The 26,922-nt window shown below is 37.7% G+C and overlaps 1 protein-coding gene across 1 annotated transcript in view; it reads right to left on the bottom strand.

The window, feature by feature from the left end:
• MOCOS (molybdenum cofactor sulfurase) overlaps window positions 1-26,922 on the bottom strand; it is a 140,772-nt gene that overhangs the window by 54,192 nt on the left and 59,658 nt on the right. The window contains exon 4 of the mRNA XM_026087774.1: window positions 4,389-4,588. Within this exon, the coding sequence (XP_025943559.1) occupies window positions 4,389-4,588 (200 nt within the window). The remainder of the gene's footprint in view (window positions 1-4,388; window positions 4,589-26,922) is intronic.

Here is a 26,922-nt window from a genome sequence, read left to right as displayed (position 1 = left end):
GGTCTCTTCTCCATTTTAGAACAAATAGGAATACCTAAAATAGCATTAGCACAAAAGGCCCCTCACTGCAGAGCTGGTGGTTTTTTTCAAATCTGCAAATGGAAGAAAACAGACAACTTTGCACTTTAACCTGACGTGTAAGAAATCCACTTTTTTGTGTGTATGATTGTTGTTACAAATCAACGTTGTTCCCTTATGGCTGTTCCACCTCCTCTTTGACAGTCAAAATAGTCTTCACAGTTCATGGAATTATATGCAAGGTTTTGATAAAAATGATGGCTAGGATGTAAAATGAAGCCCAGTCATCGCTGTCAAACAGTGTTTCAGTTTTGAAGGACTTGGGGACCTACATATTCATGACATATCCATATATGCTGAAGATTGCAAATATTCACTATTAATAATAAGCCAGTGGTGCTTCTCTGCATAAAGAGTGTACACTTTCACACATTTCAGAAGCACCAGCATGCCACCTGTCCACACTTTATTAATAGCAAGAGCTGGAATGCCTTAGAATTATCCATTAAAAAAGTACATAAGGAAGCTGTCTGGCATAAAGGCCATCTTTATGTCCTGGACCTGTCAAGTACTCATCATAATTTAATCCTTGTTCATAAATGGGGCTTTTTGGTGCTGCAATGCAAATAAATAAGCACAACACATAAAATGGCAGCCATGCTACTGCAGAGAGCAGGCAGCGTGTGTGAAAAGAGTACAGGTACCCTCCCAACTCATTTCAAGAATAAATTACTACTGTCTAAAAGACAGCTTTACTGGAGGACATCATTTTCATGGGAAGTGTTGGAAGCAGCCCAAAGAAGAAAAGTTAACAGTTTTAGTGCCCAAAGACAAGAGGTTTACTGAGATTTCAAAACTGTAGTAGTTTGATCCTAGATAAAGAAATACATTTCATGAAAATTTTGAAGAAAAAGTCACAACTTTTGAGTGACTGGTGTTTGGAGCCATTCCCATTAGAGCAAAATAACTAAACCCAGTAACTAAACTGTCAGTTACACCAATGATACATATAGTATTCAAAGCAAGTTTCTTCCATATATAGCACTCTAAACCCGTGATAAACTTCAGCAATCTCCAAGAAATGTTTAAATAAAAAAGCAGTAATAATTTAACTTCCATAATTATTTCACCCCCTCCCATCCAAGTGTTCCGTATCATGTATATTGGGATAGGAGGCTGTCAAAAATGATGTCATCACTGTGAATGTAATCATGGTATAGTCTCATTTGTGTGCCTCACTTTAATGAAATGCTTTCATTTGATCTTGAGTGCTGCAGTGAAGCGTTTACTCTAGGATGGACCCGAGACTCTTGCTGTTCCCTCTTGGCACAATTGAATCATGTATGTAATTCAAGCATGTTTGTGTTTAGTGGCACAAACTTGTTAACTGTGGTCAATTATAGTCGGATAACACTGAGAAATGGACTTCAGTAATAGTAGCAGCTAAGAACAATTTTCCTCCCAAATGCTACACAGATGAAAGACATGATTTTTTTCCCTGCTTTCATTTTTCAGTAGCAGTTTTAAATATCATGCATGCCTCTCATATCCTAAATGCATGCCTTTCACATCCTAAATATCTTGGACTAAGTTCAGAGTTTTGAATATCATGTAAATTATGTAAATCTTGAGGCTTAAATATAAGCTTGGTATCCTCTGAAGACACTGTCACTTCTACTTTTGAGGTTTTTCTTGCCAATCTCATATGTTCCAAATAAACTGCTCCAAATCTCATCAAAATATTTTCTCTGGAATCAGTTATTCAGATTGGCCTTTTCAGGCTACCGATCACTAATGGCCAGCCACCCTGTGCTCTCCAGTGGCAATGGGTATGTAACACTTGCCTGTCAGAAGGACAAATAGAACTGGTTGAATGCCTGGTTATAAGTAATTATAGATGGGATATCATGCATAAAAGAATAGAACATTCCGTCATTTCTCTCATTTAATATACCAGCTGAAATAAAATCATTGTTAATTGGTAGCTAGGTATCCAGTAGCAGGTATGTCATCTAGAAATGTCATCCAGTTTTCCCTAAAGTAAAAATTGCCCAAAATGTTTTCTTATCTGAGAGCCTTCTGAAACTGTGCTCTCCTAACTCCACTAGATTACATTTGGAGACTAACCACTGAATGCATGTGAATGTGCAGATCACAGACATGAGCAGACTAAATCATTTCATTTCCAAACCAATAAAGGAAGTACTGGATTCAGCTTTGCTTTGAATAAACCTACCTATTGTTAGACATGTACACACATAGTGTCTCAGATATAAAGAAGATGAGATTATACTGTCAGTTTGATGAAGCTTGCTCTATACTGTACGTATTTTCTTTGTCATCATCAAGAGGGAACAAACATTTTTCTCCCCCATAACTATTACAGGATGTCTATGAAGGCATTTTATTCCATAAAGAAGTCAATCATATATATCACACATATTATAGCCTTGGAAAGAATAGTGCTGCTGCTTGTTAATTTCTAAAAGTCATTAAACTACATTATTTTAATTAAATGAAGTAATCTAACAGGCACTGCAGATGTGACTGGTGTACATTTTGAAAACTTTATTAGTTCTTCATTCTCAATATACTCTTGCCAGAAATGATCAGAATCTAGTGACTAGCACAGTCCAGATGATACAGATCAATAAAGCTTTTTATGAGCAGCCACTGCAGCAAATAGCAGCAGTGGAGTCATAAGACTATAAAATCATTTTTTTGAGAGTACAGTTGAGTTTAAAACAGTGAAGCAGGCAGGAGCCATTTCAACTGAAAAATGGTGAAAATTAGAGGTATAAGTAATGGCTTTGGTTTTAACCAAAGGACAGACACAAAATCAGAGTGTTTTTACAGTATTTTGCCAACTCGATTGGGTGAATATCATAGCTCTTTTCAAACATTACAACAAATACTCAAGACTGCTTAAATGGCTAATTTACTCCTAAAACATGAAAATCTTTGAAATGTAATATAGTGAATCTTTAAGACTGTTTGGTAACACAGCCCTACGGTTTTTAGGAGTCATACAGGTAGAAGAGCTTCCCCTGTTCTATATATTTACCCTTCCCATGTTCGTCAGCCTGACAGATGCCTTAAAAATTTTACAAAACTCCATATGGATAGACTACTAAGTAACTGCTTCACTTCTCTCCTCACTCATGTATATATGCATCTCCCCCTGTATTCTCATAGGCATTTCTCTGCATTTCCCCCCTCATCATCCAGTTCTTATCCTCTCTGGCCCAGGAGTCCAAGGAACAAGTCCAAGGAGGGCCTTCTGCAATGCTACCTCTCTCCTACATCATGCAGAATTTTGGCTTCCAAGAGGAACACAACTATGCAACTACTGCTGACAGAGGAAGGTAGTCGCTGAGGCAGCTGGTGCCAGGTTATTGACAGCTTTGAAAAATCAAGATCATACACTTGGACTTGTCTTGAGGACTTCCTCAATAGACAGCCAATGAAAAATGGAAGGAGTAAGCAAAACTAGAGCACTGTGCTTTTTCTGACATCTGCTAATGAGCAAATGAGCAACTTTACGCTGTGTTACCTTGAGTTCTATTCTCTGTCTGCATTCCCTACAGGCTGCAAAATCAGGCATGACTATGGTCAGCTTTTCATCAAACAAATCAGATACTGCAAGGTGAACTAAGTTCCCTCTTACAGATCCTTAGAACAGCTGAAGGATGAAGGCAAGAGAAAGCTACAGAGAAAGACTGAGTTTAAGGGATTTCTGAACACGAACCTGACTTGTAGCCCTTATGCTGTTCATGCAACTGTTAAATAAAAATACTCCTATGTTTACTCAATGCTTCCTCAGAAATATCACAAGAATGTAATTATTAGAACTGAAGAGAGAAGAAAAGTCCTCTTTCATGGACAACTGCAATTTTTTGAAATCTGATTTCCTTTGTATGTCAAAGCTCCAGGGCAGTCTCTCAGATAAACTTTTTGAGACCTGCCCTTGATTTCCCAATTTTGAATAGTCTAGAGAAGCAAGTCAACAAGATACCAAACTGCCTAGTCAATAAAGTCTGTTAGAACAGCCCACTTTCAAACTTCCTACAACATGTACAATATTAAATCTGTAAGATACTGGGCTTTGGCTATTATGCACTTTGCACTGTGCTGGCACTATTTATTGAACTCTCTTTCCACCACTTAAAAAACGGTGTATATATACATATACATATATATATATGTATATATACACATATTCACATACACACACACACATATATGTGTGTGCAGAGTTATGAAAAAACAAAATCAAAACATCAGAAGGGTCTATTATGGACAAAATATGTCATTATAAACATGCTTAAGGCAAAAACTGAACACTCAAGTAAGGCAAGAGAAAAGCATACCTGTGAAAAGCCAATCACTTCTCCATTTTCATCCAGCATGTTAAAATTAATGATTGGACCCTGGACATCAGGACTGCTGAAATCTGTATCACTATAAATACGTACTACAGGTGCCCCACTGGCATATTTTAAGGTAGACAGCACGGTATAAGTATAGTGAGCTAATGCAAATGTATGTTGTTTTATGTTCTCCATTCCACCTACAAAAAAAAAAAAAAAGAAAAAGAAAAAGCAGATACATGTCAGATAACTTTAAAAAAGGAAGATTTGGGGATGTAACCAGCACAAAATTGGCGGGCTTGGGTTCCTTTAAATGAATATACACTTTGCACATGTTTCTTTCTTTGTACAAAATGCTTCAGTAGTACTGTAACATGTGGGATTTATCTACAAATTCATCTACTGGAGAAATCTGAAGTTACGCTGAAATGGATTCGTGCACATTACAACACTGATAGTTCCAGCCTATACATCTCACTAAGACGTTCTGGCACAATTAGTTTGAAAAGCAGGTTTTGCTCCAAATCTGGCTCTGTAGATCACGTGAATGAGGCATCAATCCTAGCACAGCACAGAAAGTAAACTGCTGTGTCTAGGATAAAATAAAAATAATAAAATTCTACATAAAATGATAAAATACAAGTCTCAGTCTACACAGAAGTTATTAGAATATTAAAGTAATATTCTTCTAAGCCTGTTTTTCTTCTTTTTTCAAAAGAAAAAGAAAGAGGGTATTGTGAACGCCTCATTGACTACATCCATGCAATCTATTTGCTCCAGAGAAGCTTTGCAGAGAAGAAGTTTTCATGGAACTTGGCCTGGAAAAGCATAATGAAGAAATATGTCATCCTTCCTTATTTTTTGCTACTCCGAGTAGTTTGGAAAAGAGGACCGCACAGATTTCCTGACAGATGGAGACCTCTGCTACATCTCTGCTTTCTCAGAGGAGGCTGCATCTCTGAGTGAGATGTGACTTATCAGAATGGCTTCTCACCCTCGCGCTCAGAGATATGCCACAGCATGATGCATCACGGTCACCGGTGAACTCAGGGATATTTCGATTCTCTGCAGGAAGCTCAAACATAAGCTTCAGGTACAAAATCAGCCTTCTCCATCAAAAGAGAATGTATCTGAGCTGAGAGGAAGAAGCAAGTTGTGATATTCACTGGACAAACTGACAGGAGGCAGTTACTGGGTATGATAATAAATACAGTATGCGAATGGGAATAAGAACATGAATTATCATACAGTACAGTATTCTGATAAACAAGAAAAATGTAAGTAATCTTCAAAGTATAAACTGAAACACAGTGAATTCTCATCTTTACAGAGGATAATTAGAAGATAACAACATGACTAAAAAGTATTTTAAGCAACATGGGCATGCTTAGAGCAGATACCCGAGGGCTAAGAACACGTTTAAACTCAACCAAATCCATTCAAGACAGCTGGAGTTTTGGTTGAATAAACAGACTGGTTTCTGTTATGCATACTACAGGTTGCAGTAAGATGGACATATATCACATGAAAAAGAAAGAATAATAATATCCTCGAAAGCCTCTTGAAGTAGAACAGTATTATTCTGCTTGGGTTTTAGACCCAGAATATATTCTGTAATGTCAAGTATCATATTTGAATTACATGAACATTTTGTAACTAAAAGGATGGTTGGCATTTTCTTTTACTTTTTTTTTAACTGCGTAACTATGAATCTTATCACACTTATTTCTGTGCATACCATTTTTATATCTGAATATCTCAAAATTCTTGCAGTCTGCTATAATCTCCTTTGGACAGAAATCTTGTAATCTGCTTGTTGACATTTGTGCTTTTACTTGTGAAAGGACTGTCGTGTTTATGAATGTATAAAAAGGAAAAATAATATCTCTTACTGCTGACATACAGAAGAATTACAAATCCTATTATCCTTGTTATTTCATATTTTATATTATTTCATACTATCATTATTTCATATTTTATATTTTGTTATTTTAGTTCAGTTTCTAAATTATGTGCTATCTCCTTTAGATAAGCTAGGAGAGCAGACAGTACCATCATAGAAATAGTCTAGATATAAGATGGACGTACACATTTTTGGTGTTAAATAATAACAACAGAGGAATAAGTTATTGAATGAGATACTAACACATGCAGGACTTACAAGGAACGTTGCCAGAAGCTAATCAGTACAATTTCTAGATGTTAGCTACAGTAAACTTGGCAACCGTGCCTAGAACATTTTGGTCTGAAGGACAATTCATATTTTCAGAATCCTGGAGAAGAAAAGAATTGCCTAGTCAGAGATGTCCTGTTTGGTAGAAGTTAGGAGGGTTGAGAAATCCTATTTCTCAGCAATTGTCAGAGAGTAGCTATCTCCGCAAAACTGACTGCCTGTCAGTCGCTGAGATGTCTTTAATCTCCTGATTCAGAGCTCTTCCAAATTGGCAGGAACCTTTTAAYGGAAGATTAAACTACTCTCTTTGTGTCTTGTTTAAGAAATCTCTTACTCAGAAATTTCAGTCTCTCATTCACAGCAATCATCCTGCTATCATTTCTACATTGTCTTTAGCCATTCTCTTTTAAAGTTGCTTAATCACATTTCCTTGTGTTCATTAGTTAGAAGCTGATGAGCCTTTTAATTATTTATTCTGACAAATACAAATGCAGTTGCCTGCAGTTGCTTTCCCTCACAGTGACTGGAGAGAGGAAATGGTGTTGCCAGGGTCTGTATTTTTAAGTAGCAGTATAGGTTGTGATTAAGTCTGCTGTCACAGAAAACCCTGTGAAACAAATGCCAACAATCTGAAGTTTGTTCTGACAGGAAAAAAAAGCATATATTCAGAAAATAGTTTTGATTTATTTTTATTTTTCTAAACAAAATGATCTGTACTGTGTCCTGCATAAATCCTGTTCTTACCTCATCTCCTTTTCCCACTAGGGAAAAGAATATAAAGAAGGGAAAATAAAAAAACAACAAATCTTCAGCCTCTGATCCAATCTAAGGACAGGCATTATTGCTGATAGTCTCATATTAGGGGTGACAAAATTTAAACTCACTGCTTGATGTAACCTAACTGAGGTAAATGAGAAGGCAATCTCTACATTATGGTCGACTTGGTATTTGTTACCATATTACATTTTTGCATTTTGTCTTCTATCTAACCAAAACTCTGTTCATGTGTCCAGTTCCTTAACTCTCAATAATTGGAGACTCCTCCCTAGCTGCCTATTTGGGGCTAAAGCCTTAAGCCTTCTGCAAGATGTATGTCTTGGAAAAAACTTCAGAACTTCAGCTTGAGAAGGTGCTGGGAAGGACTCAAGTGCCCTGATTCCCCACTATTTCATGGATGTGACAGCTTATCACTGCACTATTTCATTATGGGGAAGTACATCAAGTTCCTCCTAAAAGTTATTTTTAAAGGAAGAGCAATTTGTGCACTCTGCATTTTGGACCACAGTGAATCTGATGTAGCCTAAATGATACCAGAAGAAGTCTGCCTACAACCACTAACTGTATCTGTGTGTGTAGGAACACATCCGGTGTAAAAGGTGTGCACAGTGCACAATTTGCACTCCTTAATTGCTTATGTCTTCCAATGGTGCAAATGTAAGGACTTCCCTGACTGAGGGAAAACTCCTGTGTTTCTGTGGATGAATATGTCCCTTATTACTTTGCCCCTGCATGTATGTTCTGAGTTTATGCCAAGTCGGGCATGATCATTGCATTATTTCTCTTCCCAGTAATACATCAGTTTTCACACTATTTGTTGACACAATGAATGGCCTATGTTTTTGCAATGGCACGGCTTTGAGCTGAAAAGCTCAACAAAAAAAGGTCGTACTTTCATGTACTAACCTCCTGGCCAAAGTACTCTAGTTAACCTGCAGCAGTGCCATTAAACCCCATCAGTGAGACGATGAGCAACAGGACATTGGGATCAGCACGTAATGGTTTCTTGCTGCCACTCCTTGGGTCACAGTCCCTTTGGGGGTGTCCTTGCCCTGGTGTGGGTCGCCCACAGGCCACAGTCCCCTCAGAGGTGTACCTCCTCTGGCATTGAGCAAGGCGCCTCCTCTATCTCCTTGTGTGTGTCCTCACATGCATCTTCCCACATCTCCTCCCACGTGTCGTTTTGTCTCCTCTCTCTTATGTCTCCTTTTTGTGCCTTCTGCTGTCTCCTTTCGTGTGTCCTCTCATGTGCACCCTTACACGTCTCCTCCTGTGTTTTCAGCCTCTTGCAGCTGCTGCCCTTTCTTAAATTTGTCAAAGCAGTGGTGGCCTGTGCTCCTTGAACTGGCTGTGGTTTGGGGATGTGGAGGGGCTATTTTCATCTGTTTTGAAGCTGGCTGGAAAGGGCTGTGACCAGCCCAGGGCAATTCACAGCCTCTTCCCATACAGGGCATCCCTGCAGCCCCCGGATACCAAAACCCTGCCAGTTCTGCCCAGTACAACGCTATAGTATCCTGATGGGTTAGCACAGGCTCAGAACTAGCATCTTATACTTCATTTTGGATTCTGTAACCAAAATCGATAGGGCAGCGTTAAAGAAAATTCAGAGTGCTAGTGATGCTCTTCTGCACGATGGTGTACACTTTTGCGTGCTGCTGGCTACTTCTTGGGTTAGCTAGCCACAGGTGCAATTGTTCTTAGCAAATGGTGGCAGCTATTGCACAGAGCATATTGCAAGTGCTCATTCTGCTTTGTTAATAGACTGTATTGCTTCATATGGATTTAATTTCCAGGAGCCTGACCAAAACTAGGCCAACACTGACGTGTTTTTATAACCACCTCAGCAGTTACCAGATCTTACCACTTATGAAACCTTTGGCCCTCTTTTGAAGGGCAAACAAAAACATTCCCTTTCTTCTAGCTCCTGCCAGAGAGCAGATATTTCCATTCCATGTTTCTTTCCAAGTTCCATGACTTCAGAGCAGCCACCCAAAGGTGTGTTGCCATTAGGTAGCAAAGCCAGATCAGTTCATTCAAACTCAAAACAGATGGAGGAGAGACCCAAGAATGCTGTTCTTTACCTTCTTTGGGTATGTACACAAAAGCAATCTATTGCTGGGTAACCCACAGATAAATTTACAATGTCAGCTTTTCCACAGAAGTTGCATGTGTGCCTGGTCCCATCCATATGGAATGTGGGACAGTTTAACCTCCCGTGTGAGAAGAGCAACTTATCATACATTTACTGTGGGGTAATAATAGTGCATTTAGAGTGCAAAAGATGCGGTTGTCACCAAGGTACTGTAAATCCACTGCCTGGCTTACCTAACTTCTTATATTTGTATTCTCTCTGGCTTATTCTATACGCAAAATAGAGTAACATTTTATTTTACCTGTGGAGTTTTATCTAATTAGAGAAATATGAGATACATAAACATCTGGTAAGTCTTTATGGTAGAATGCTTTGAGTTAGTACAGACCTGGTTTTGCATTACATAAATGGGAAACAATCTCCTGTCCGAAACAATCAGGATTTCAGTAGCTAGTTGTTTCAAATGTTGCTTTTCCCTAAAAGAACCGTAGACGGACAGGCATATGTCAAAATCTGTAAAAGATTTTGAATAAAGAAATTAAGATAAAGCAGAGACTGAAATCGATCCTCCAGAATAAAAGCTCTAGCGCTTAAGGTTTCCAGGCTGCACTCAGGAACCTCTGTGATCTGCATTCAAATACATTTCTTATCTCTCTGATTATGAGGAATTAAATAGCAGAGATAAGGAAGAAGAGAGCCATAAATCAAATATACTGTTATTTTTCTAACTTGCTGTGAAAAAACACAGGGATTGAGGTTTAAGTGGACAAATTCCCTGTTACTCCAGTAAATTCAGACTCACCTAGAACTTTGGATAGGAAAAAGATCAATGTGATATGTTATTCTTTGTCATTACCTGATAGATAGCAATGAGGCAGGGAAAGGAAGAGCTGAAATCTGAGCAAACCAACAAGCACGGAGTGAAAACAAGATGTAGTCACCTTCTAATAAATCCCACTCAAGACAGATAGCCACGTGGGACCTCTGAGTCAATGTGCTAATGAAGCCCTGGAACCTGTAACTCCTGTCAAAAATTCAGACCGTTTCCTTCACTTCCTACAAAAAAGCTTACTTTAAGATTCATTCCTGAGACCAGTTCACTTTGCATTCTTTTATGTACAGAACTGAATATTTCTGATTGAATTCTGTCACTGATTTAGTGTGATTCTCCCAGAAAACATATTTTGACATTTCACTTTGCAATGATAGCTTCCTATTTCTCCTTTGCAGATCTGACAATATACACATATTTAATGTATTGACAATACATTAAACAATATATTCTAGCCAGTGCTATTTTTAGCAAGTCCACTCCAAGCAGACCACTGCAAACACAAAAATGAAACATTCATATGATGATCCAACCTCCCCCCTGCCCCTGAAGTGCAATCTTTAAAAGGGATAAATACAGTGCTAGAGGAGTAAATAATCAGAAGAAAATATCATCAAATTAATAAGAAATCTTGATGGCTTGTTCTGTAGTATGGCTTCTGAGCCTCAATATTTTTTCTACAATCATCAGTAAAACTATTAATTACGCACATTCTTAGTGGAGTTTTTTTGAATTATGAGAACAGCTATCCTACGTCAGACCAAAAGTCCATTTAGCAACCGCCTGTCTCCCACAGTGACAAATAGCAGATGCCTAGGGAAAAATACATGAAAAATACTATGTTACATCTAAGAAACCACAATTGATAGTTTAAAAATTAAATAAACTGAATATAAATAAAAAATACATGAAATGAGCTTATGGAGTGGCTAACATGGGCAAATAAACATGACTTTTGAAAAAGTACTGAGGACGTTAAGAGCTTCTAACAGAACTTAACAGTAAAGCTGATTCATTGATACTTCCTTGGACTCGACAGAAAGGAGCTATTCCAATGTAAAACCATTGCAATATTGTTCAAAACAGTTAGCAAATCTCGTTCATTAAAGCTCAACATAAAAAATTGTAACTGGCCTATCAGCAAACTCATAAAACCACCCATCATTCACACTCACAGAAAATGTGTAAGACATAGATTGCAAAGCCCTTAGTCACACTGACTCTAATCAGCTTGAACTATAAAACACATATAACAAAAAATTGACTTGGGGAACACAAAGTTGGACCAGTGATGACTGTTTCTGCAACTTCAGGGACTACATTTTTACACAAGAAGGGAAAAATTTGTACCCCCGATGTCATTTTTACTTTTAAAACATAATATCACCCCATGTATATATTATAGCAGGCTTTCTCCTGAAGTTATGATGCAATAAAAAATTACATAAAAAAGGAAATTTTAGTTATGAGACTATGGTCTTTCCTCACAAGACCAAGTGTCCAGGCCTGAAACTTTGGATGGACTCTTGCAACTGAATCAAATATTTATGTACTTACTCTGCAAGCAAAATGGAGAGCCACTTTATATTCTCTACACTTCTAATTCCATGCAAAATTCTATGTGTAATAGAGGGACCTTATACTCTCTCTATGCTAATTCTTTGCATAATAGCTTAAATCCTTTTATTCTCCTCCCTCTCCCACACCATCTCAATATTAGACTGTGGAAAGCAATTGCTTAACTCTATTCAGAGTGTTATACTGAAACCAAACATGAAACACATATTCGGTGTTTATCTTAATGAACAGAAGGCTCTTTGATGCCCCATCTCTCACTTCTTTAGAGCAGATAATTCATGCTCTGTTTTTATACAGCGAGGGAAGTTAGAAGTCTTTGTTCTGAATAAAACGAGCAGAACATTCTGAAAGAAGCAGCTCCTGATTTTCAAATATCATAATGAGGAGCACTTTTACTTCTTAATTTCTTGGGAGTAGTAAGAGAATGCATGTAGCATATGCCAGCTGCCTTACTTGTAGTATAACTGTTTTCATAACAGGTACAATTCCATTTGGGTTAGCTGCTTGTTAGATTGAAAACTATCTAATAATAGAAATCAGCTCCAGATAAGAGAATGAAATTTACTCTTTGCTATTTTTATTGGATTTCTTTTTTGGGTGGGAGAGGAGTCCTCTTTTTCTTTCATGAACCCAAGCCATATTCTTAGCAGAGGAAATCATTTCAGGATGACTTTTCAAACCATAAAATAAGCAACACAAAAGACAAGAGGAATGGAGAGACTTTCTTAAAAAGCTGTGCTTTGCACACCTCATGGAAGCAGCATTCAAACCAGATCTCCAAAGTGCTGGATGACAGGACCCCACAGAGGTTTCTGCAACGCAATAGTATCATCCCTGAAAGTGCTTATTCATGTGATAGGCATATTTTTCCTCTAAAGGTTTTATTTCCCAAGGTTTCTCTCAGTCCAGCAGAACAACTTCTGCTTATGATTCTGTCATTCTAAGGACTAAATGCAAGAGAACCTTGTACTGTAAAAGCACATGAATTCTCCCAGTAGCCGTTACAAACCTAAGTGTAACACCCAGGCCTGTTTTCTTCTCTGTTATAAAGTGGCATCAACTGCCTAATGGATCCTGTTATGCACAATTCCTTGAAGTCAGCATGCAAAAGCTTCACTAGAGCTTGTTTCCTGATCTTTTCAACTCTCAACATCTAGACTGCTAATATACGGCAAAACATAAAACACTTTTCCTCAAAGCTACAGTCTTGGAGACTGAGAAAACATAAGATCGGGCAACAGGTCTACCATAAGACTAATTCAGCACTGACTTTTCAAGAACTATTATTTATTTATATATTTTAGGCAGCAAGAGGAAAAGCTTTCTCATCTTTGGCCCTGCCAGAAACTATGATACCACCAGCTGTGCAGTTAAGTACAAGTATTCCCTCAAATAACTTTTCTGTAAGGCCCAATCCCCAGTAGTAACTGAAGGTCTCATAACTTTCTAATGGCCCAGCAGTTTTCCTTTTTTTATTTCTGAGTGGAGCTGCATACCAAAGGAGATGAACAGCTTGCAGCAATAATAAGCTGAATATAAAGAAAAATTCAAGTGTGTTTTTCACAGGAAGAAACCTCTCCCTCAACATGAAAAGAAACTTTAAAAATATTCTGAAAACCCAGCTGGCTTCTGTCTTTTTCTCACTAATATTACAGAACTCAATCAAAATCCTTGGTGGGATGTAAATCAATTCCATATCAAAGCTCACCACCTCTGTATTATGTTTATATAGGAAAATACAAAGAAGGCCAGTAATCATGTGCTCAAACTAAGCACTTCAATATCCACCAGCTTGATCCTACCTTCCTACAGGTTTTATATTAGCAATCCCTTTAACCTAACATTTCTGGAAACTCTGTGAGGAAGACACTTTGGTGTCAAAGGAAGCATATCAATTTACATTCCCGGTTTTCCCTGCCTGATAATATCGGTTGGACACCTTCCCTCTTCCTCTCTGACAACAGGCTGTGGCTGCCAGTGCCTTAAGTAGCAGGACATCTGCCCTTGTGCAATCTTCTCACCTCATTCTTTGTAAGGCTCCAAAGACCCCATCATAGCAGTACAACAAAATACAACAAATACAACAAAAATCCCTAAGCTTATTACTAATTAGACCAAGAAATAATGTATAAAAAAGAAAAATTCCTAGAGAACAAATTGTAAGGCATGAAGTGGTGCAATATGGAAAAATACATTCGAATTTTCCATTCTGTGTCTGTGGCCCTCAAAATTTTGTAAAATAAGCTCTAGTCTTTGTGATCAATATAACAAGCTTTTACTTACTGAAAGATTGGACTTCCTGATATCCCTCACTTTCTGATGGTGTGAAAGGATGCTCTGCCTTCTGTTTAGCATTGTTGGACTAGACCTCTGCTGGGTAATGTTATTAAAATAAGAGGTAACATGGAGGGAACAAACAGAATTTTTCACTAAATAGAAGCAATGAAACAGTGCAACAAATTCTAAAAACTGCTTTGAAATTTCCTTGATTTGATGCCTTAATCATAAAGAAGCGTGCATTAATATTGCAAAGCACTAGTATTCTTGGGCCTCATCCTAAACTGAATTATACCAGGATCTGTCCCAGGCTTTTTAAGCAGGTAAATGTTGTTTTAATAAATATCTGGGACTGACACTACAAGACAATCCTTTAGCTTAGCAACTCAGGAACTATATTCTTTAATCTCTTACTGTCACTTTTATTGATCTAGCCCCAAGGTCATAGCATTAACTCTGCTTTATATCACTCGCTGTTCTTGCGAGAGGCAGAAGAGTGACCCATTGATATACTTTCCTTCATATGGCCATTTTTTCCGCTGGGATCTGGCATGCTCGGACCTCCTGAAGTTCATTGGCTAGATATGTGTGAAAGTGAAATGTGTGAACACTCATAACACAGATTCTAAATGTAAAAATTAAGAGCAAAAATGTCTACTTTGCTGTAATGTTCCACATTCTCAAAAAACATATTTAAGCAATAATATTATAGTCCCAGTCTCACTTCTCAAGAGTTCCTTCAATACAAGTGACAGGCCAGTACTTCTTAAAGCATGGCCATTACTGTAGAACACTCAGCAACAATCTATGCAAGCTTGTACCAGTACTTTTGTGAGCAGAGTGTCCTGCAGCATTGGCTGGTATAAATGAACTGTTGGCAGGTTGTCATCACATTGCTCATTCCTACAAGCTTCTGAAATCCACAGCACCTAAAATATTGTGTGCTCTCCAAGCTATGGGGGTGACAACTAACAATATAGCATGGTGGATAAAGAAAGAACATCTGTAATTTTGTAAGGCATAGAGTAGGTACTTTGATCAGTTCTAAGTTAAGTGTGCAAACATATGAAAAAGGAAGACTGGAAGAGAAATCTGAACTGGAAAATAAGAATATTATGAAGTAATTAATTCTAGTTTTTACTTCCTTCTAAATACTGCAAATAGTGTTTTAGAAAGAATTAAACACCCTTGGTATTACATCAGCTTCAGTGAGCTATAACACCATAAATCAGTCAGAATCTGTGCTTCAGATTCAGTTCAGAAGAGCTGATGTGTTTCAAGGCATGAGCAATTCTTATGTGCACCACATGCTGTCTTATGTCGTAAATCAATATCTGCAGCAACCCAAAGAACTGCCTCTTAAACAGACTTACTACGGACAGGGTTAGAAGAAAACACTGAAAAAGTCTAGAAAAGCCTGAACTTTTCCCAGAGTAACCTGTTAAACCTGAGCTCAGCAGAAGTGATGGAAAAAAAGCTTGGGCTGCTGGTATGTCAGGTGACCAGACTTTGAGGTTAAGATTAAAAATGGCTTAAACAAAACCCTTTTCCCCATCATTTCAATTTCAAAAACTTTTAACAACACCAAAGCTCTGGAAAAGATGAGCCAGATTAAGACACCATTCACAAACTTCTCTTTTCAGGTGAGAAAGAGCAGACAGCCAGAAGTTCCCTTCCCATCAATTAGGGATGAAGCTACAACACTCCTGCGGTGTGTGGGGCTCCTAGATTCACTTATCTCTTCCCTTGAGAAGCTTCAAACTTTAGTCTGTCACTGTGGATAACAATAAAACAATACATTTCACTTTCCTAGTTCACTTGGAGCTCTCGATTTTTGGAATGCTTTTCCTTACATCTCAGCACAATATTACTATAGTGGTAATATGGGCTACTTCCATTCCGGCTGTCCTATGAGATCCGTATTTTAAGATGGTAAAGAATACCCTTAGGGTAACAAAGGGGGAAAATTGCAATTATCGTTCTTTTTGTGTTTTCTGGCTACTTAGCATTATCTACCATATCTTTGGAAAGCTGACAAATCAAAAAATAAACAAAGACATCTTAGAATGCAGAAACAGGCCCCTTTTATTACTTGATAAATGAAAATATGTAAATAATAGACAGGGCTTTACCAGGGAACAAAGAAATTTAAGGAAAACCTTGTTACCTTCTTCTTCCTTCTTGCCCCATCAATGACAAGTACACTTTTGCAACTATAAATGAAAAGTCTGACTATGAAATGAGCTTTATAGTTAAAGCATTATGAAAGAATAATCTTTAAAAATGAACTGTGGCTACTACAACAAACAGACACCAAGTGTTATTACTGTCAGCAAAGAAAGTTGACACAGGCTTAGCTTCATAACCGTTACTACACAGAGCTGCTAAACATGAGACAGCTGCACATGAGATATGTAAATACCATAATATGAAGTAAAGAATCTGGTTTATTATCTCAGCCTCTATGCAAAACCAGAATTCCTTGAATTACAAAATCTTCTTGTTAAAATGTTTTAAAAATTTTGATTTACCAAACAGGCTAATAATACAAGATCCAAATTAACAATAGCACTGGATATTTATAACTAGCCAAGATACTCCCTTAGGGAGTCTGTAATATTAACAACAGGTACTATTAGTCATAGCATATGCTGGAATACTGACACTATTAATACTACTAGGTTATAAGTCTTTGGACCTTTAGTACATTACAGGACCTTATAATCATTCACGAAATGTGAACACAACACTTCACCACGGTATATATGGCTTGCTTGCTTTTTTATTTACAAAGAAGCAAACTGACCCTTTTTCATGAAAAAAGTTGTGTTTAGCCTATTATATCTATATATCTCCCTAAAACAAGGTATACCACGTAGTTAGGAAATATTTTTGTAAGAAATATATGTTCATCTAATGCTCTTTGGTTTTCCCATCTTGATGGATGCCTAACTCACTATAGGAAACAATTTCAATCTCTCCCATTGTGCACAGTGAGATAACCTTAGATAACCTTGACTAGGCTTAGTCTCTCTAGCCAAGCAGTTGGGAGTCCTGTTCTGCAAACTAAACAACTCCATCCTTTTAAAAATTATTATTTAGCCTATTTTGTTTGTTAGGTGACTTCATGGAATAGATTTCCTCTTCTGAATTGAACTAATCTAAAGTGCTTTGTCAAGTTGTCCAAGCTTCTACTATTTTTAGAATAGCTCTTTCTGGTCTAACTAGGCCTCCAGCGGTTCTAACTATATAGAAGGTGATCCTACAGGAATTACACCACCATACTGTGTTAGTTCTTGAGAGATGCAAAACTCTTAATTCAAAACAGCAGCTAAAATCAGACCAATTAGGACTGCAGCAGTCAATCAAACTGTTCAAATGTTTGACTCCAAACTCAAGAGGTAAAAGAAAAAACCCTTGATAATTAAGTGTGAATTTAAAGGCTACATGTATGAAATGTTCACGTGTGTGCAGTTCATGCAGACCTAGTGCATTCATTTACCTCCTTGAACATCTTCTGTCTTCTTACATATGTCAGATACGCAGGAAAGTAATATGTAAAGGACCTATATTGTTTCATTTTACGAGAACAATAATAGTCTGAATTAAAACTGTATGGTTCCCACCTAAGAACTCTTTTACTGGAACTCAGTGGCAATTTTCCAAGGACCTATCAAAACATTTTTAAGAGTTCAAGAACACCTTCAACATTTATTATTATAGATAGATCTTACTGGGGAGTTTTCAAGATGGAAATTTTACTAGATCATTGAGATCAAAAGGCAACTGCCACTCCATCAACCTTGGTGTGCCATTCTATTTTAGGGTGTCCTAAAGTGACACCATGCTCAGATAAAGAATTTATCAGGTAAAGTTAGCCTGGATGGTGACATGGCATCTCTATCCTTTTTCCTTGTGTAATATCTCCCACTACGATTCTCACTGAAGAGCTTTCTCAAAAAGAAGGCACTAATACAACTATGAAGAGAGATCAGAAAGATGCAGGATAAGCCGCCATTCTGTGCCCCCAGCAGGCAGTCAACTTGAACTCCCTAGGAAAGATAGAGTAGTACCAACTGCTACTTAGCAACTCCTCTCTCAGCTGGTTGCTGGAACTTCAGTGGTCTGGAACTGGTCTTAGAGTTTTTTTACACTGGCCAACAATTTTGCTTTTTCTTGTCTTCTCACCTATTCGTGAAGAACATGCTGTCCAGAACATGAGGAAAGTATGTGATACAGCTGGCTACCCTTCTCCATTCTTTCTAACAGTCTTGTGTTATGTCCTTATTTTGTTTTTCTTCTTTCTAACTATTCTCATTTCACAACCTCCACAAAGTGTGAACAGTAATAGAACACCTACATCTCGCTCTCAGTAGAAACCCTCCAGTGGCTTTGAGAGTTTTACCCTCTCACATGCAAACTCAAGAGAGAGGTCTCACAAGAACAGGACACCCCTCCTAAAGCTGGAGAATAAAAAACAAATAAATGTTGGCTCAAGCACTTCTTTCCTTCTCAATCTCTGAACACATAAGAAATAAATTAATATCCAGTTATGATGAGTCACACCATTTTTGTAAGACTAGTAGAAAGGGTGAAGTTGGAACACTTCAGCTGTCTTAAACACAGAACAGCAAAGGAAAAAGGCAGGTGTTATAATTTGAAAGGTCAGACACATAACAAGTTCTCACAGCCAAACCAAGGAGATATGGATATGGTTCTCCCTAGACTTGGCTCAGCCAAACCCAAATCAAACAATCAAAAAAAAAAAAAAGAGAGAGAGAGAGAATTATAAGGATGAAAGGGGTCTTCTCGGACATCCCTCTATAAGAAAAGATAACCTATACCCGCTGTCATATGCGACAAATATTTGTTTATTTTGTCCTTAAGAACCTCCAGTAATACACGTCGCACAACTTCTTCAGTTTATTTCAGTGCTTCCTTGTCCTCTCTGCTAGAAAGTTCTTTCTAGTGAGGAACCTTGGTCTTGAAGCAACTGAAGACCACTCCTTCTGGTCCTACTGACCATGGCCACAGAAGGTAGATCATTCCCTGCCCAGGTTTTGCTGCAGCATTTGATATCAGCCTTGGACTCTCGCATGTTCTCTTCTTCCTCAGGTTAAACATCGGTTGTTCATTCAACTCTTCCTTGCAAGTCACCCAAAACCGGTCAGAGTTTTCTTTTCTAGGCCTTGACAATGCAAGTCTTGCCAAATATACTCATTATAGCACTTGCTTTTTTTCTTTCTTTAACAGAGTGATGCTGTCAAGTTCAGTTTGTGATCTACTAAAAAACCCTGGATCCTCTTCTAAGAGAGCAGATAAGACATGTGCTGGTACCAATTATTTCTGATTATGATATGATTATTTTTGACTAAATATTGTACTTTGAAGGCTCACTTTGTTCAATGGCCAGAGACAGTAAACACAATTTTTATTCTCCTCTGCAACCTACCAAACTTTCACTCCACTTACACTCACACTTCCTTGTAACATATTACGGGCTCTAATGTGATGGAATAATTTGTTTCCCACATCTTACCCAGCACTTCCCTCAATTCCACAACTCTCTACGGATAATATTCACTAAACTTGGGTAAGATGTGCTTACTATTTATCTGAAGACATTCTGTAAGACAAGTTAAACACATCGTTATACTGCTCTGCTATTTTTGCTTTTGGACTATGCTGATGTTCGCTTCCTCCACCGATTTTGCCCCTTGATCTACAACATGTAGAAGAGACGAATGCATGTGTCAAGGGGACCAGACAGTTGAACGTCAGTTGCTCATTAGTCAGGGTAGTCAGTAATGTACTCAGAGCTTATTAAAGCAGACTCAGTTTCCCGCAGCTGTAAAGGTCTCCTGCAGCAATCGGTAAGAACATCTTCCCACACGTGTTGCTGAGACATGGATCCACCTTTTCAAAATGTTCTGAAATTGTGCCAGGCTATCTGAGTATTCCCCATCTGCTTTTAGTTCTTTATTTTTATATTTCATTTTGCAGCGGAGACAGTATTTGACCCAAAGACAGAGGCCAGATCTGCCTGTTTCACACAGCTGCTTGTTGAGCGGACATTTATTTAAAACTCTTCCTGTCAGAACAGAATGATCTATTAATATCACAAAATGACAAGATGTCCAGAGACAGATTTTGAGAATTTCTGCTTTCAYGAACAGGAAGACATTTTCAAGACTAATTTATGAAACAGAGAGCAAAATATATCTTACAGACCTCTTAACACAGCCATAAAAATATATCGCTTTTAAACACCTATGAAGTTATTCAATTAATGGATTGGTATTGCTATTCTCAATTTATAAATTTCAATTTATACTACTCTCACCCTCTTTTTTCTGCCCTTAGTCTACCCTCTTTTTGTTCTCATGCTTTCTCTAAGAGGAACTTAGGGGAACCTGTTGCTTTTATAGATTATTAAAGAAAATCCAGAATGTTCTCTGGCAGTTAAACTGAATTATATTTTAAATAATGCACTACCTTTTACCCTTAGAACTGAGTTGCAGCTTTTCAGAACTTGGAACAACCTAAGGGCTTGTCCGTTTCTGTAAAATCAATGAAATCAAATATGCTACAATTATAAAATAAGTCATTAATTAGTCTCAGACAGAGATACATTCATGATTATTATACAGGATTCTCACTTTCAGTTAATGGAAGTTAGAAAACAACATTCTGCTTAGCAAGAAACTATGGTAATGAAATTTTTAAAATTATGAATCAGAAAGAAAGCCAAAGTTTCTGGATCTCCTACCTAATAAAAGCTCAAAAGAAATATTTGTTTCAAAGACATTGAAATATTTCATTTCAATTCAAGTCAAATCTTTTTTGAATACTATATACAATGCAATAAAATCAATACTTAGTATGTCTAAATGACATGACAGAATAATTTTTAGGCTTTTTCCCATCAACTTTTATATCAAAATTAACACATTTCAATAGGACAGATAGAAAAGCTACACTTTCTCCACTCAGACAACAATCCAGTGAAAATTATAACCAGGTCTAGTCTCTTCCTCTGTCCTAGCCAATTGGTTATTCAAAGGAATGAGCAAATGAAAGAGGGAAATGCTGATTTATTGTTATTGTTACTATTATTTTATATTTAGAAACCACTACTTTGAGGAAGAGAGGATTAGAATGTGTCACTAAATTAATCGTTAGACATCTGCAACAGCATTTCCACCCTTTTTGTTTAATTTTCTATTTCAAGGAGATTACCAGGACATTATTTTATTTTATTTTTATTTTTATTTTTTTTGCCAGCACTAGCTCAAGTTTGGTTTGGTTTTATAATACTTTTCTCTGTGTTTTTTTTTCTAAAAAACTCTTGTGTTTATTAAGGGATCTACTCTTGTATCTATGCCTAAGATAAAATCCAGCCAATTCTTGAAGATGAAAGGTAGCAGCCTCAAAGGAGAAACAGTGAAAAAAGGTAATCTGATGGCTGTTCCGTACACACACTCCCATGCAGCACACACAAGTCTTGATCAAAAAAATACCATCTGTCAAAAACACATTAATGAAACTCTTAAGAAAGCCCTAACGAGTAAAAACAGAAGAAAGTTTTCTTAGTGGGTTTTAATAAAGACAGCCCCATTTAAAAGTCATTTTCTGGTTTGTGGATTAAGAGGGGAGCTGCCAAAGTCTGCAGAGGATTTACATATACTATATCTTTAAGTTTTCCTCCTGTATAATTTTTCTGCTGAGCTTCTCCTTCTGCCAAGCCTCCCTCCCTCTCTCTCAAGCATTTTCATGTTCTGCTGTATCAGTCCCATTCTCCCACCGTTATTCTTGTCCAGATCTTTTAACTACCTGCAGGGCAAGGCTACTTCCTTCTGTTACTACTTCACACTGCTTATAACAACTGTTAACACAAATACAGCTACTCTAAATTCAGTCAAAATACAGGTTATTAGCGTTCCCAATTGTTTATACAGATTTGACTGTATTCTTTAGTTAATTTTACCTGAAATGTATCTCCCTATTTATGCATGGGCTTTATTCTTTCTACATTGCTGCATTTTCATTACGTAGAAATTTTCAAGTGGCAAAGAGATCCACAGAATACTTGGAATGTTACTTTTTAATGCTTATGTTGTGGGTGAATAAACAGGCAAGATAAATATTCCAAATATGGAATAATATCAGAATCTTCCAAATGGTCTTTTCTTTTACCAACATGTGATCACAACAGTACCAGGAGTGGGTGGAGAATGAGAGGGGGCACTTCCTCAAAAAAAAATGTTGATCAGGAAATGTCAGTTCCACTGTAGTTGTGTGAAAGAAGAAATAAATACCAACACATTGCAGAATGCAAATTTTAGTCCTCAGGGCTCATGTACTTTTTCCTTGCTGTTACTTCTTTTCTTCTGCAAGGTAAGAATTCTGAATATTCATAACTTATGTTTTCATGCTTTTCTCTAAAATAGTGAGCTAGAAAACTAAACTTTTTTAAAAAAAGTATCTGATAGTCTCAATTAGTCTCAATTTTATAGTCTCAATGACTATAAAATGAAGCTTTAAGGAAAATGTTAATTATCCCAAGACCTGTAAAAAAATCTGAACTACTGAGATCACTGAACCTGCGCTGATATTGAAAGCATTTGTAAACTGTTGGCCTGTTACTTCAAATCTAYATATATATTTATTAGAAATTTTTATCTTATGCTCTGTTAATCCCATAAACTAAACTGCAACAAAGTAGTATAAACATATAAACACAACCAACGTTTCAAAATACCCTCTTCTGCACCAGCTGAGAAATCAAATGGGCCTCGTTAGGCACTTAGGGAGTTAGCAAACCAAAACTCTGGGATATCAAAAGAAAGAGGAAAGGAATAGACACCCCAAAGACGTGGTAACTTCTTACGTGTACCCAGAGGCTCTACAAATACAGTCTGAAACAGGCACTGCCCATAAAGACACACTGTTCAGATGAGCTGCCCATCAAATACAAGCTTTTTTTAGTGGCAAAAAAACTGTTCTTAGCTTCATAATAACATGACTATTTATCTGTACTTTTACATTCTTTACCATGACCATTCTGCTAAATTTGTGTTAAAAACAACCAAAGAAACAAAAAAGCCCACCAACCCACTGGGACTGACCATTCCAGCCAGCAGCGGTTCACGGGCCATGCATGCACTGGTCGTAAGCTCTTCACAGACAGTCTGGGGAAGCCCGTGCTGCCAAGGAGGGGAACGCAAGGGCTCCTTCAACCCGCGGCAGCAGAAGGGAGACACAACCCCAGCTCTGAGCTGGCACAGCTTGCCCAGCTGCCTTGGCATCATTGTCCCCACTTGCCTGGAAGGAGGACCTCAGATGGTGCAGGCAAGGGGCCTGGGCGCTTGCTCTGCCTTGGCTTTATTCTGAGACATGTGTTTCTCCCCTCCCCTGCCAGGGGAGTCCACAGATCAAAGGCTGCAACTATAGCTAGGTCCCTGCATAAGAGCATACTGTCTATCAAACCAGGCTTCTCAGATGTTACAAACACAGTGGCAAATACAAGTTGAAAAGCAAGACTGGGGGGGAGAGGAAGATTTTTAGCCACTTTTTATTTTCAAGTAAGAAGGAAGATGTGTGACAATGGCTAATGTTCAAACACATGCACTAAACCTCTGTAAATTCTTCTAGGAATGTCGCCTAACATACAAACACCAACAAAACTTTTAAAACTTGAAAAATGGCACTGAGGTCATAAAAAGGCATATTTCTCATAACATAAAAAACATTATGCTTTACAAGGCAGTCTCCTATTACCACCTCTAAACAATACAGCTTTCAAGTTGAGAATATTTGAACAGAATCTCCTCTTCATCCCACACAGGCACATAAGTCCCACTGAATGCCATGGGAACTGGACATGCTCAGAGACAGGCCATACTCAGCTTTTTCTGCTTGACTCTGACTACAGCTGCACAGTACACTTTGGACAAGCATGAAAATCTCAACGAGAACAAGGCTGCTTTGCATGGTCTCTAATTTCTGTGACTCTCAGGTAAATCAGCTTCCCTCTTCTCCTTCACAGAGTGTGAGCTCTGGATCTTCCCATCTCTTGTCCATTCATTTGTGTGCGGCTACACAGCTGTTAAACTGTTTCTTTCAAAGGCCTTCAATGACTAAAAGAGAATTTTTTAATAGGATGAATAAACATAAAAATGGAATTTTCATTACAAAAAAACCCCTTTTATAAGATGCTCAAAATAAAGGTGCTAAAAGCCCTTCATAAAGTAAGTTAGATCATGACAGTCCAGTCTCTCAGCAGGCAAGTAGCAGAAGTGCTGCACTCCATTGCAAAAGCTCATCTTGCTCATCGTTGGTCATGAGAAACACCTCACCAGAAGAATGTGTTATTGACCACCATAAAGGTGTATCCTCCACTTCTTTTTGAAAAGCCACTAGATGTTTCTCAGATGATATGATACTTTGCATGTCTAAAATTAGTCTGCAGCATGGCATCTCTCATTCTGTGACAATGACAAATACTGAACTTTGGTGCTCTTGTTGAGTCATGGGCTGGAAACTACTTTTTTTTTTCCCCTAATTTAAAAAAAAGGCCAAAAGAAAGAATGTTATAAAAAGAAGGGCTGAAAACATACCTAATGTCCAATAGACCATAGCTGAAGGAATGCTTTTCTTGTGTTGGCTAGCAGACAAAGAAATTGAGAGAAGCAATGATGAAAAGGGAAATTAAAACATTCAAGAGGAAAAGATGAATGAGCTCTGAAACAAGTATACTAAAGCTGTCCCATTTGCCAGGGTTTTTAAGGAATCCTGAGAGCATGAGAGCTCAGGCGCTTTGAATAGCTTGTTATATAGGCTTTACTTTCTTTTTTTATTGGCAGGGCAGTTTATCTTTTGCAGCTAACTTTCTTTGGACAGTTTGTTAATCCTGGGCTTTGTCCTTCTGCCTAGAAAGGTTTTATTCAAATGCTGTTTTAGGTGGCCTCCATTTTCCTCGTGTGCAAGAAAAAGAACCTCCCCCAAATTATGCAAAAAAAGATCAGATTTCATTCATGTTTTTACCACAAATATTTTGCCAATGTTTTATATTTTTCCTAAAATAAATCAGGCCATTTAGCCCAATTAAATGAATGGTCCCAAGAACGAAAAATGGATTAAAGTAAAAAAAGTTTGAGGGTACCTAAGCCAAAGTAAAGTACAGTTTTAAATTCCAGAGAATATTTTTGTTATCTCTCAGCAGGTGACAGCTATTGCCAGGTATAAGAACCATCTTTCTTCTTCCACTCCCAGCCTTCAGTCTTCTTTAATTTCTCTAAGCTTTGAAATGAAGATTTTCTTAATACCACAAAAAGAGGCTTTGCATATGAAACGAACGATTAAACTCACATGAGATGCATCCATTTTGGAGATGAGAAACTGCATGAAAGAAGGATACACTGTGATCTTTTTCTTATTACTTTCATATTAAAACAAACGTGTCATTATTGGAAACGGTTTGTCCAAGGTCACTCAATTGTTCAGCACTTAGGAGCTGGCAGCCCATCACAGGTGGGAACGGCACATATAATCATTATTGATGCTGGCAGTCCCCACCCTCACTAATGCAACTTGTCCTGGCTGCCAGGACCTGGCTTGTCACAGGCAAACATAATTATTTTTGGAGCAGCGTCTCAGGTCTGCATTTGAAGGGAGCTGTTTGATGCTAGACCACTACTAAGTACCAAATGGTGTCATGCCTATTACACAACACGCAACTCAACAACTACAGTTTAATTAGGCTAAAAATCTCCCAATCCAAGGCACAACGTGAATGCCAAGCTGTGGGCTGCCGGGGAACTCTGAAGAAATGTACCTCTCCTCATCCCACACGTGAAATGGCTGAAGAGCTGAAGTTTTGACGCTATCGTAGCCCCCCAAAGAGGACTCCCCCGGGACCATGTTGATCCTGTCTCCAGGGTATGGATGAATTATTCAGCTTCTGCAACTACCACAAAGTAGCACCTTCCAAGTTCCCCTGTGAGCATATCTCTGGAGTTATGGATGATGTGTGGGCTCTAGAGCCTCACAGAAAATACTCTCTGCCCTACAAACTTTAAAAACATCACTTTCCCCATTTGCTTTATTTTTCTTCTTTCAAAACTTCTAGTTGTAATTGAAACCTCTCAAACTTGACACTATTTAAATGAAAATTGGACTTATTGACATGAAATATTTCAGTTTTCAGACAAATACAGTGGGGGGCTAATTGTTTATTTGACCATTTACTTCATAGCTTTAAAACATGAACATTCTGGGGCAGTTGAAAAGAATTTTGATTAAAAGAGAATCATAACATGATACTGTCTATCATTTTAAGCCAATGTGTCAAAATGTTCATCTTTCCAATCATGTAGGTTTCATCAAAGATCTAGGAGTTTTACTTAGGCTGAGCAAAAACTCACAACCCACAGACTAGCTCCTTTTTTCCTTTAGTGTGATCTATATAACAAAATTTTTAGTTTGATGTATAAACAGCTGTATTTTCCAGAAAAGCATTTAACAAACGTGCTCTGAAATGAAGATATTCTGCTTACAAAATTATTGCATCAGCACCACCCCCTTAAATTGCCTGAAAATACAAACTTAAATTAAGACCTCAATTCTGGAAATAATTTATTAATTTTCATTAATAGTTATATTCTTGCAAGAGACTCTCTACAGAAAAATCAAATCCATTGGGCTGTCTAGCAATTACTGTGAAAGCCCAGGCAGTTTAACAGAGATTCTTTTTCTTTTCAGAGGTTGGAGGCTTTTCTTGCTTTCATATGCAGTTCTATATATC

This window comes from Apteryx rowi, unplaced genomic scaffold (genome assembly GCF_003343035.1).
Source record: "Apteryx rowi isolate R43461 unplaced genomic scaffold, aptRow1 scaffold_730, whole genome shotgun sequence".
In the NCBI taxonomy this organism is placed as follows: domain Eukaryota; kingdom Metazoa; phylum Chordata; class Aves; order Apterygiformes; family Apterygidae; genus Apteryx; species Apteryx rowi.
Note: the sequence above shows the minus strand (reverse complement) of the source record. Positions and strands in the feature narration are given on the sequence as shown.